The 12,852-nt window shown below is 44.1% G+C and overlaps 1 protein-coding gene across 1 annotated transcript; it reads right to left on the minus strand.

Moving 5' to 3' along the window:
* Nucleotides 1–1,218: 1,218 nt before the first annotated feature.
* Nucleotides 1,219–5,662, minus strand: SDF2L1 (stromal cell derived factor 2 like 1). The gene is made up of 3 exons (XM_041410291.1): nucleotides 5,411–5,662; nucleotides 4,484–4,680; nucleotides 1,219–3,285 (listed from the first exon to the last, which is right to left on the minus strand). The coding sequence occupies exons 1-3, from the start codon at nucleotides 5,577–5,579 to the stop codon at nucleotides 3,007–3,009; spliced, it is 645 nt and encodes a 214-aa protein (XP_041266225.1). The 5' UTR covers nucleotides 5,580–5,662; the 3' UTR covers nucleotides 1,219–3,006.
* Nucleotides 5,663–12,852: the final 7,190 nt, after the last annotated feature.

Consider the following 12,852-nt stretch of genomic DNA (forward strand, 5'->3'; position numbering starts at 1 on the left):
GTTTCTTAGAGGAGGAGTACAAAGCAACATTGGTGCACCTTTTCAGAGAGTTCTTGTAATAAAAAAGTGAGAAACAGGAAAGCACCTGTTCCTTCTTATTTGAGAGAATTATTTTCTGCTAGCAGCAGAAGACAAAATAAACAGGTTTCATGTAACCTTGAAGCATACAGAGAATTTTGACAGGAGATATAAAATTTATCACTTTAAAAGAAAGGAAAATAAAGAAACAAAACAGCATTCCCAACTTTTATATCTACATCTCTCAGTATTTCATGTTTTACCCTACAGCCCAAACAGCTTTAGACAGTGAAATCATATGGAAAACAAACACCACCACACAGCAATACAAAAATAGATTCTCCAAGTCTCTAACCTCACCCACGGGGGCAGGACTGAAAAGTTGAATTATGAGCAGCCAAAATAAATAAAAACACCTGAATCACACTCTGAAATCTCAGTGCTTGCACAGAAGCACAAGCCATCATTTTTCACAGCTATAATTTTTGCACTTCCTACATTAACATGACTTTTGCAGCCAGAATTCAGCATGCTAGGGGTACCAATAATTCTTGAAGTACTATATTAGAGCTTTCCAAAGTAAGGTGTACTTCAACCAGCCTTATTTGAAAGCCCTTCAGACCACCACTTACAGTGATAAAAACTGGGGGAAAAAATCCCAACCAAACAAAATCCCCTCAACTATTGTGACACACATCCAAGTGAAATATTTAGGCTAAGTCACTTGCACACTTTGGTCAGAATCAGAAGTGGAGGAAACTCAGTTCACATGAATATTGTTGAACATGTCTTTAAATAAGCCATTCATGTGTATATTTGTGTGTGGCAGCTTGGTTTTTTAGAAACAAAAGGTACAAATGTTTTTTCAAAGCAGAACATAAGAAAGTAAGCAATAAGGACTAAAAGTCAGTTTTTTTGCAGTTTCACCAAACCAATTTGGTTCAAATCCAGAACAGAAAGCCAAAGGTCCAGTGAGATCCCACTCAAGCAGAATAAATAAGACTGAAAACCACCTCTGCCAGGGACAGAAACATCGAGGCACAGGCAGGCATTGGGTGGGGATGGTACCTGGCACACAGACTGAGATGAGCCCCACAGCTCTACCCCTTCCCAGCCAATTTAGCATTCCACAGGTGCACAAACACTAAGCCCAAACGGTGTAGGCACAAAGCATTTTAGCTCTTATTGAACTTAGAGAACTCATTGCCAAGACTATTTATTCCTCCTGTCAAACGCCATCACATTTTTGGTGTTTATGTATATACCACCTTCAAAAGAAAAGCTCTCATTAACAAGGGAAAAGCTTGTTTATGCAGGTTTGTTTTGTTTTTAAATAGTTATCCTTTTATAGCTACAACCTCAATACCAATTAGTCAGGAGTAGAAGTGAACCTGAAATATTGATCACAGGAAAGTTTACTTCTAATACAAAACAGCAAAAGCCATCTACCTAATCTCCAAAATACCTACAATCCTTAAATACACACATGCAACTAAATTTACTAGAAAAACATTCTTACCTTTTCCTTTGAAGAAAAATAGCAAGGTACACAGAAATGCTGTTACAGAGGTCCCTTTTCCCATAGGACTTGGACAGACCTTCCCTAGCAGGAAATCCTTAAATAAAGCCTGGAGCCTGCCTGGGCAGCACTCCTGCATGAGGAGCACAGAGCAGCCTGCTGGATTTGTAAAGCTGGACTCAGCTGCCTACTGCACCCTCTCAACACAACACCAAAACTGCAGCTCCCAACTGGAGTTGGAAAATCAGTTTCCTGCTTTTTTAACTGATTGACTAATGAGCACTGTAATCAGTAAACAATTTGCACATGGAAACAAGAACACCTGAATGTTCTGACTTTTCTCACTCATTCCTTGACTTTGCAATTTGAGACAAAATCACAAATACATGGTATTTTGAATTTTAATCAGTATTTCCAGTAATACTGTGTAAAAATCCACTGAAGAATTAATTTCTTTCCACAGAGGTGCACAGAAATTCTTAACTTGCTCAGTGAAGATTCCTTGCTAGCACTCCAGTGCATACCACTCTGTCAGAAATCCATGACCAAACCACTGTTTCAGATTTTTTTGCTCTTCTGGATTCACACATAAAAAGCCCCACAGAGGTGTATGCCTCACTATTTATTCACCTGCATTGTCATACTGATGTTGTAGAGTGACACAGAAGTAAGCCAAATTTAACCATTCCTTTACACCATAAGAAACTCTGTAAAATTCTAATCTTGATTAAGCAAGCAGCAGTTTTCTGCACCTGTTCATGGAGCAGAGCAGCCTTACCAATGGACAATCAGCTGTACCACCACTACTAGAACATCTGAATTTCTTGGACAAAGTATTAAAATTTTGTCTTCTTACTCCAACATAAACAATATTTTCAACTCTTCCAATACAATACAGATTGAAACTCTCATAAGACATTGGATGCAATTTTCAAATGGATACTTTTTTTAACTCGAAGACTAGATAGTTGACTGCAAGTCATTCAAAAACCACCACATTTCAGAACCATTTTTCTGTTTCTACACACAATCCATCTCCTCATCAATAACAATCTTTCACTAGGATGTAGAAATCAGTTTCTAAATATTTAATTATAGCTGGAAAAAGACTACAAAATACAAAGATTTATTGTACTTGAGACTAGAGAAAAGTATTACTTTCATTTTTTCATTTCCTTCGAATTCGAGAAAAAGTAAAAAGCAAACAAATGACAACAAAATCTAACAGATGTATGAACTAGTTTCACCAATAAAGCTTGGAAATTCAGAAAGGACTTCACCAAATAAATGTCAGTGGCTGAACCTGGCAGAAGCCATTCCCCACAGAAGTGCTGCATTCCTAGAATGAACTAATGCCCTTCAGTAACACAGAAAATCAGTCACTCAGGCAAGGCAGGACTTAGAAGAGACCAAGGATTAGCATCTCCAAACACTGGAGTCAAACGAAGCAGTTTGGATCCCGTGTCAATTCAGAGCTCATCATGTTTTGCAGGGTCCAGACTGGGTTTGATGAAGACTCCCTCCATGGCTTTCCAGTAGTTGTGGTGGTTGGCAGCAGGCATGCCGTGAACTTCCCGCTGGCCTCTGATGGGGTGGCCGTACTGCTCCCCCGTGATGGACAGGAACACCTCCGTCCCCACGTGCTTGAAGCGCACGGCATCCTCCCGCTCCCAGTAAGTCCCACTGCACTGCACAATCCAGAAATCCAGGTCATCTCCTTCGCCATCATCCCCAAAGGCACTTACTTCCTGTTAGAGACACAAGCTTCCTGAAGTGAAAGTGTAAGCAAACACCTCCAGGACACACAAACATCAAGCACAGAGTCAGCAGAGCTCAAAGACGAGGACGGGGAAAGAAGTGTTGCTGTATTGCTTTGCCCACAGTTACTGAAGCCAGAAGCAGTAAGGTTCTACCAGACAATCTGAACAAAAAGTGCCAACAAACTCCAACCTGTAACCTGAGCAAAAAGGGCTGAAAAACCTCCAAACAAAACCAAACCCCACAATGACAGCTGAACATTCTTACCTTAATGACAATATATGAAGTGTCTACACTGAAAAATGAAACTCAGGGAAGGTTTCAGAGTCAATCTTTCCCTTTCTTAATTCTTTTGAAACGCTATTTTTCCATCACTCATTTTAATAATCAGATTATTGAGACACCCTACACAGAGCTGAACCTTGTTGTTTCAGCCACTTTACTCATGGTGAAAGAAAAATTTTTCTACAAAGAGTCAGAGCTTCCAAGCGTGAATGTAACAACCTCTACACAGCCTGATGGAAGACTGACATGGCTAACAACAAAAATCTTCCAACAACTGCATTATTTATGAGAGATTTTCCATCTTGGAGAAGTATTTGTTCTGGGGCTGAATTACAGTTAGAAATTACACTCTTCTAGATATGTACAAAATTATAATTAAGTATGATTGCAAGAGCAGTTCAGTTTTCCTGTGGAAGCAGGACAGAAGAATATGAACAGTGAAATGAAATAGGGATAGCAAGAAGACAACTGATAATAAACTGGATCACCAAGGAACATGGACACAGGAATGCCTAATGTTATAACACATGACTAGTTGCCTGGCTCTAGAGCAATCTTCACAATGTTGAGGGAGATACTCAATCTCCTGCATCTAGAAAACACCAAACATTTCAGAACAGCCTTCCCAGCAGCAATGGTGCAGAAAAAGAAAAAAACAAAGCAGATTTGCTAAAAGTACTGTGAAATACCAATGCTGGCACATACTACATTACCCTTATCAAGAACTGAAAAACATCATTTTAACATGCAGAAAAGCCTACACTTGAATCTGGATATGCACAGACATACTGCTTCTGGCAGCTGGTACTCAAGCCTGATTCTCCAAAAACCCAAGTAACTGGAGAGCCTATTGTCAATAGCATGCACTACTTGTACAAAAGCTTAAGATTTAAACCAGCTCACTTGGTTATTGGAGAGTGGTGATGGGAAGTGATGAGTGTGCAGATTTTTCCCAGTGTTAACGTGGGTAAGTCGTATGGCTTGCCCACACTTCACTGGTGTCCCACGCTGGCAACTGCTGTCACTCTTCCCACGGATCCGCCAGTAGCTGTTGGCATCATCTGAAGCTTCAACTCCTGTCACTGACTGCTGCCCACTTCCTGTGTGAATAAAATTAAATGACACCAGACTTATCCCCCTTCCCCAGTTCACAAAGACATGAGAAAACTACAGAAATTTGCTTTAATGTTGTTATGCCTTCACGTTTACGAGGTGCTTAATTCTCACAGTCCATTTACTGACTGCAAAAGGAATGCAGGTACCAAATCATCTTTCAGATGGAAGCAGTGAAACACAGCATGTGTTAGCAGATGCAAACTGTCAAAGTTCATGGTGAACACAAGAAAAAAATCTGATCCATGACAGGCACTATTCACACCATCCCACCTTTATAAAAAACACCATCAAGGTCTTCCTGTTCCCCAACAGACCAACACCTCGTTGCCAGAACAGACACTGGTAAGATACTGCTGAGGGCCTTGACACAGAGCAGGGCTTACCTCGGGGACAAGGGCACAGCACTCCTGTCACATCCAGCCTCCAGGGCCCACAAAGCAGCGGACACATCTTCCTGTCCCACAGGCCTCAGCATCCCCCTGTCCCCGCCGTGTCCCCAGCCCACCCCTACACCCCATCCCTGGCCTGCCGCGTCTCTCTGCACCAAGGATACGAACCTCGGGACACTCCAGCTTCCTCCATCCTCCCCACAGCCCTCACTGCTGCCCACCCCCGCCATTTCCCTGTCAGGCACGACCTGTCCCCCGCCGCTTCCTCGGCCCCTCACAGCCCCTGCCCCGCCATTTTCCAGCTCCCCGGCCAGGCCTTGCTCACCGGAGCCGTACTTGACCTCGTGAGAGTGGAGCCGCACGTTGTGGCGGGTGTTAAGCAGTTTCAGCACCGAGCCGCAAGTCACGGCGCCCGGTGCCGTCTCCCCGCCGTGGCACAGCCCGGGCAGCAGCGCCAGGAGCAGCAGCGGGAAGAGGCGGCGGCTGTCCCGCATCGCGCCGCACCCGGCCGGCCCCGCCGCCCCCTCGGCCCCGCCGCCACAGCCGCCCTCAGCGCCGCGCTTCCGCTCCCCCGCGCGGGCCCAGCCACCGCCCCGCCCACTGCCGCGCTCAGCCAATCCCTGCCCGCCCCCCTCCCCGCTGCGCGTCTTCATTGGGCTACGGCGAACCGGCAAGGAGGGAAGTGGCCAATCAGAGAGCGCGGCGTGGCGAGCCCCCCGCCCCCCCAGTGAGGACGCGAAGGAGAACTGCGGGCGCTGCTCCCTCACGGGGCCGGGCCGGGCCTGTGCCGCCGCCGGGCGCCTTCGCCCCCGGGCCCGGAGCGGCGGCACCTCCGGCTGCTGGGCACCCCCGGGGCAGCGCCCACGCGTCTCTGCAGTTTGCCCTTGCTGAGAACGTAGGAAGAGAGGCCAGGTCTGTCACTGCTGCCCTCTGGTCTAACGTGGTCTGGGCTGTATAAAAATTACAGCCAGGTCAGGCTGAGGGATTGTTAAAGGGCCTTGGCGGAAAACGCGCTGTGGGTAGGAGCGTGCAGTTCTTATCAGAGCCGGGGAAGGACAAATGTCCTGCCAGGGAGAGCAGTGTCAGACACCCCGGCCCGGAGGTCAGAGCGCTCCGGGCAGCCTCGGGGAGCCGCAGCTGCGCGGTCAGGGCAGCCAGCGCCGCCGCTCCCTTCGGCCGCGTCCCGCTCAGAGCTGGCAGGCGGCACTTCGAGCTCTGCTCCTCCCTGCAGTTCTGGCTCTTAGAACAGAGTAAATATCTACCCATCTGGGGGATTTACAGGGAAAAGTAACACAGTGTTGAAAAACAAAGGGAAGTCATGTTTGTGAAGTGATTTGGATGATAATACATTACAGCTCCAGTAATTTCTGGATTATATTAGAGCTTCTGGTTATAGGGCATAAACACCACACAAAGAAGAGCTAGCAATGGTTGCTGTAACATTAACGTAACAGCTTTGCTTTTGTATCCCAAAATTCACCTTCTGTGCTTCAATCTCTTGCAAAGTTCTTATAACTAAGAGATTATTAAGCTCTATTCTGTAGAAAAAAATCTGCATAAATTAACATACATACAGTCCTTTACTGCGTAGTTTTTCAAACTGAAGAAATACCCCCTCCCCAACAACAACAAAATAATCTCAATAAGAGGCAGCCATTGGCAAAGGACACTTGAACTCCTACATAGTTCTTTTACCTCTGAAACTGCTCAGTGGGTTGACCCATGTACCACATCACAGCCTTGTGTGAGTCCCATGTAAAACTGTGAATAATTCAAAGTAATTCAAAAGAATAAAAGATTTTGGTCTTGGTGGCAAGGAAACAGGTAGAAGGGCTCCCATCTTGGGACTTACATCTTTGCAATAATGGTATTTTGTCCTTGCAACAGCAAGGAACTAAAACACTGCACTTGATATTACAAGATGATTTAGAAAGCACATTAGTGTTGCTGGGTAGTGCAAACATCATAAGATGCTCAGCTGACTCTCTCTTCCACCACTCCTGAAGCTGCAAGGTTTTTCCTGCCCACGTGATACCACTCAATCAAATGGATAGATTTTTTGTGCTGGCTTTGGCCTGTTTTCCATAGCTTTACCTACATTTGAGAAAAATCTCTGACTCAAATGCCAGGACAGCATTAAAACAAGCCCAAGTACTAAACACAGGTCACATATATTCATGTCTATATGCACACAGAGTTTGCTTTCTTCAGGCCTTAGAACTCAATTTCTAGTGCTGGAGGTATAAAGCTTTACTCACAGAAAAGCAAAAGCTCCCCCACTGATAGTCAAATGCCATATTTTTATGTCATTCTAAGCAGCCTTGCTGTTCTAACTAGGACAGCAACAACCAGTTTCCTGATGCCAGTTTGCAGGAGGTACTTGGCACTGCCAGGGTATCCTGAGTTGTAGGTAGTGGCAGGGTGGGTCTGGGAGACATCCTATGCTGTTCTGAATTTTGGGAGGTGGCAGCCCTCTCCGGGCCACAGGCTCCTGGACACCGACACCAGCCCTTTTCCATTAGAAACAAAACTCACCACCCCAGTTTCCTGATGCCAGTTTGCAGGAGGCACTTGGCACTGCCAGGGCAGCCCAGGTCCTCGGTGGAGGCAGGTTGGCTCTGGGAGCTGTTCTGTGCTGTTCTGAATTTTGGGAGGTGCCAGCCACTCGGGGTCACAGGCACCTGGGTGTGGGGCAGACCCCTGGACACAAATGCTGGCCCTTTTCCATGGGAAACAAAACTCACCAGCCCAGTGTTGCTTCTGTTGTTATAACTGGGGCAAAACCAGATGTCTGTGGTTGCCATTTTAGCCGTGGAAAATCAATCATATGGGGCTTTAGCTGGCACCTGTCTGTCTTTCTGGGAGGTCGCTCAGTCTCAGTGCATTTAGTGCCGTTTACACGGTGCTCCCTACAATGCTTTTCAGTCCCACTTTAGAAACATAATTGGGTTAGAACGGTTGCCAACAAAGAGCCATCAATGCCTAACACCCACGGCAATTAACAACCACCTCATTGCCACAGGGCCCTCTATTGTTTCTGGTAGATTGCTGTAAGCTCCAGGTAAAATTGCCTCAGAAATTATGTGGCTTCACCTTGGTCATGGGAACATCAAGTTTTTTTGATAGGAATTTCTTTATGGTTCTTATTTATGCACAGAAACAAAATAATTCAACAGTGCTCTAAAAGGGGAGAATGTAAAATGTAACTACACAGCCTTCAATCACTCAAACACCCCCTGCCTGCCCCCCCATCCTTATGCACAATTGATTTTTAAGCATTTTGGAAACTCCTACCATTTCCATCACGTGCAGCTGGAGGTATATCCTGGCCCTCCCTGAGAAAATGATTGAGCAGTGCCAAATGCTTTTAGCACGCGGGAATGAAAAATCCGTGGCTCAAGAAAATTTCAGAGGGTGTATGCTTACCCCAAGCAACAGATTATAGAAAAAGGATATAGTTTTTATATTTGCCTTCATTTAAGATGCTTTAAACTTTCTGTTTGCTTTGCATGACTGGAGCAGTCATTGACAACAAGACAGCAGAGCTGGCAACTCCTGGGCATGATCTACACCCCAAAATGTACTGGTGCATCTTTTGGTGTAGACAGCCCTTGATTTATGGAGAACACTGCAGCAACACCTGGGCTCTTTCTCAGACCAACACAAACCTCAGGCAAAACAGGGACAGTTCTGAAGCCTTTAGTACCTGATACAGAAACAAGCAGACCTGAGCTCTTCCGCTGGCTTTTCTCTGCATCTGGTCCCTTCTCTGATGTCAATAAAGAGGAACTGTACTGAACTCAACAGAGTAACTGTAGACAATCAGGTCTGCAAAGATTCTGTGCTTTTTTTTTTCTGTGTCCTTCTTTCACTCCACACGGAGGAACAGCTGGTTATAAACCTCACTTCAGAAGAAACATTTGTCTCCACTGGCATGCCTTACAAGAGAGCCCTTCCAACTGTGACCCCTAAGCCTCACACAAACAGTGAACAGGAGTAATCATGATAGAATGTGTCACCCGGGGAGAAATCCAAGTAATAAAAAATGGCTTGCCAAAAATGTATAGAATTCCAGTTTCTTATCACTCAACCTAAGTTGTTTAAGGGTTAGATAACCAAAATAATTTACTCAGATTTTTGCATTCAGTAGATATAAACATAATGTAAGAATAAGCAGAGTAAGTAAATAAGCAGAAAACATTTGACAAAAAAAGGTATTAACATATACATATTTACATATTTAAATTGAAGACTTTTTCATCTGGGGGAGAAGATTTGATGTTTTTTAATTCTGTCTCCTATTTCTAGTCTTTGAGGTGGAGAGGGTTTCCTGGGAAGTTCTGCAGAGTCCTGGCAATGTGTCTGTCACTGTCACCATGTCTCAGCCACTGTCCTGCCTGATGCTTGTCCTTCAAGAGCAGGGGATCTCCCTTCAGAATGCCAGAGGAGTTAATCTGCATTTCCATTCCATCAACTGGGATTTTTCTCATGTTTTCCGTGATGCTGGGAGGTGACAACAATCACTGTAAGTGATCTGCCAGATGAACTTTCCTGTGTAGTAACACTGCTGAGGTGTTACCAATGTTTGCATTAATTCTTTCTTTTTTCCCCTTAAGGACCTGCCTCTGGTATCTTTAATTTGTTTTAATGACTACTGATCAATATTTGCAATAATCAATAACTCTGCTTTTGTTTAGACTGCAAGTTGAAGCTGAGGAAGTTATTTAGAATTTGTAGGCAGGGATTGGAATTGTTGTTTTGATGACTAGCTTCTATTTTAGAACAAGAATGTAAAAATGCAATGTATGTTACATCAGTTCAGGCAGCTTTTAAAATAACTTAGTTCTTCATGGGATTTGAAAAACCTCTAGACATCTGTTTCAGTGGTAGGCAAATATTCATGTAATTCTGAAAATTCCACAGAACATCTATGCATCTTTTATAATAACTTTCAGAGAGGTCAAACTGAATTCCTGATGCAATCAAACAGTTAATGGAATCAGCCAGTCTAGGTTTAGCTATTAATGTGCACAGTTAAACAGTACCTATTTTGGACCCATCATTTAATTGCCTAGGAGAAATATTCCCCATCTCAACTCTTTTTTGACCAGGTGTCTTTGTATATTTAATAGACCTCAACATCAGGCAAAAAGGTATCTAGAAAAGGAATGTGCAGGCTTTACATAATTTCAACCCCAGTTAGAAGTCACAGATGCTGTAGCTTAGTTCATAATAAAATTAGACACTGAAGGAAATGCACCAGAGAGAAAATAACCCTCTGAAAAAAGGGAGAGTGGATTAAAAACTCACCATCCATGAGCCACAGTATCACCAAGGACCAGATGCCTGCTAGGTGCATCAGGAGGGATTTGAGTTTGGTGCTTTTAGCAGCCCTCCATTATTTAATGCCAAATGTCAAGTTAATAAGGTTACAATGGCAAATTTTGCCTTTCAGCCACCTTGCTAGGACCACACACCTTGCCAGGCATTCTTTTGTGCTGGTGTAAGTTCAGGATTTTCAGACATGGGTGCAGGAAGGTGCAGGTACTGCCTGCCTGTGTCTCATGGTAACCAGGGAAGCCTTTCACTCCTAGCAGAGTGAAATCCCCCAGAGTTTGGGGGTTTCAGCCCTTTTTGATGCACGAGGGAGGAACCTGTTCTCTGGATGAAAAAGTGTAGTTTAAGCATTTCTACAGAAGACACTGAACTTCAAAGATTACAAAACCTCTGAGGCTGGGACAGAGAAGAAAATGTTTATGTATTTTCATTTAAAAATGGATTTTACTTTGTCTCATTTCAATGCCTTTTAGAGTTCACACTACAAAGCCTCTGAGGCTGGGACAAAGAAGAAAATGTTTACGTATTTTCATTTAAAAAATGGATTTTACTTTGTCTCATTTCAATGCCTTTTAGAGTTCACACTTTCAACAAAATTTCATGCAAGGAAAAGACAAACAAAGTCCTACTGTGCTACCATTGTAATCCCAAATGAGCTAACTGACTGCAGCCAAGGGAACAAGAAAAAGAAAACACATTTTTTATGTCAATGTGTAAACAGATGCCTTGTTGGAAGCAGTAATTGTTGGAAAACACTTTTGTGAAATACAGGAAACCTCAGCATTTCTACTGATTAACTCAAAGTTCAGGGAAAAAAATTCAAGCTCAAAAGCAGTGGATGCTTGAGGATGGTGAGAGCTCCTGCTGGCTTTTGCAGCTAAGCTGAGGTAGGGCTGTGTTTTATTTTAATTAAGCTGGAAGATGCAGCCTCTCCTTAGTCCATGTCCTGGCTTATGCAGCTCCACCAGAAATCCTGGCCAGTGTGCCTGTCTTCACTGCAGAGGAGAGGCTGTCCAGAGGCAGTCTGCCTTGCCTTTCAGCTCCAGGTTGAATTTTAAGGGTTTTTCACCTCTGGGCTCTGTGGGGGTCAGCTGCAAGGGCTATCCTGGCAGCCAGCTGTGAGTGCAGGCTGCAGAGGGAGCACTGCTGCTAAGAGGATGTGGCACAGGGGCAAGGTTTGCTTGCTGGGGAATATTTACTTCCAGTGGCAGGAAGGAGAGCTGGATAAACATATGAAATCAGAAAAGAAAAGCCTCCAGGAAGTGCATTAAATATTTAAGAAGGATGTTACTGTTAATAGCATTAAATGCATACTAAGGTTAAGAAGGCTGAGAAGCCAAGCTTTGTCTAAGATTCTTATGTTGTGCCTCTCACCTGTGCAGAGTCAGGGAGCACTGACAGTTCTAGAAAGAGGCAGAAAACCCCAGAGTTTGCATTGGCAAAGAGAGGAGGTGCTTATTTTATGATTCATAACATTACTTCAGAATTGTGCTGACTTCAGCTGTTGCAGTAACAGCACCCATCAGTAAGTGAAGCCTCTTGGGGAATGTGGGCAGGCTGTGACGTTCATCTCCCAGAAGGGGAAGCAAGTAGCAGGTGCACAAATATCCCCTCTGAAATGCCAAGGGCACTGAAAACCTTTACAGAACATCAAAAACTTGTCTGTAACAGAGCCATACAACTATCAAGTGACAGAAAAGCTCACAGGAATTGCCTGAATGAAGATTTAGCAAGTTGTCTACAGCATTTTAGCATGATCTGTTTTGAATTTCATTTCATATAATTCTTTTCTAAGAGAAAATGTCACTGAAGAGGCAGAAGGCTGTCTTCCAGCTCTCACCATCATTTCCAGTAGTTATTGCTCATTTACATGAGCAGGGAAGAGCAAGAAGGAATAAGAAAGTGACAACAGCTATGTCCCCTCTTGATGCAGCAGAAGTCTCCCATGCTCCCAGTGCTGCCCATTTCGGGGCCTATAGGGAGAACACAGCCTAGGAACCAAATTACCATGAATAATATTGCTACCACCTATTCTGATTTTATTTTTCTCCTTCAAAGTAGCAAAATAAACTTACACATTATTGTCCAAAACTTAGCTGCCCCTCAAAGTGCCCTCAGGCTAATGGAAACAAAGTTTGGTAGCAGTTTGCTATGTGGACTGCAATTGATGAGAGCCTAAAGATCAACAGGGCTGCAACCTACCTCAACTCAGTGATTCCAAATTCCTTGTTAGGTGACAGACCTGGAAAACCACTACTCCTACAGGTGTCATGCCCCCAGACAGATGTTTCAAATTTCAGGTGTGAAAAGGATGCAATTTCCTCTGCTGAAGCGTGCTTCTGTCTCCAAACTGATGGATGGTCCTTGCTTTGCTGAAGATGGTCAGTCTCTGGCTGTGCCTACAAGTCATGTCCTTGACTTTGGGGCATG

This window comes from Onychostruthus taczanowskii, unplaced genomic scaffold, assembly GCF_017590055.1.
Source record: "Onychostruthus taczanowskii isolate IOZ18803 unplaced genomic scaffold, ASM1759005v1 scaffold32, whole genome shotgun sequence".
Taxonomy (NCBI): Eukaryota; Metazoa; Chordata; class Aves; order Passeriformes; family Passeridae; genus Onychostruthus; species Onychostruthus taczanowskii.

Coding starts and splice junctions, on each gene's coding strand:
- SDF2L1 (XM_041410291.1), bottom strand. CDS start 5,579: ATGCGGGACAGCCGCCGCCTCTTCCCGCTGCTGCTCCTGGCGCTGCTG. Junction 4,681..5,410: donor CGAGGTCAAGTACGGCTCCG/GTGAGCAAGGCC, acceptor TTATTCACACAG/GAAGTGGGCAGCAGTCAGTG. Junction 3,286..4,483: donor CACCACTCTCCAATAACCAA/GTGAGCTGGTTT, acceptor TGTCTCTAACAG/GAAGTAAGTGCCTTTGGGGA.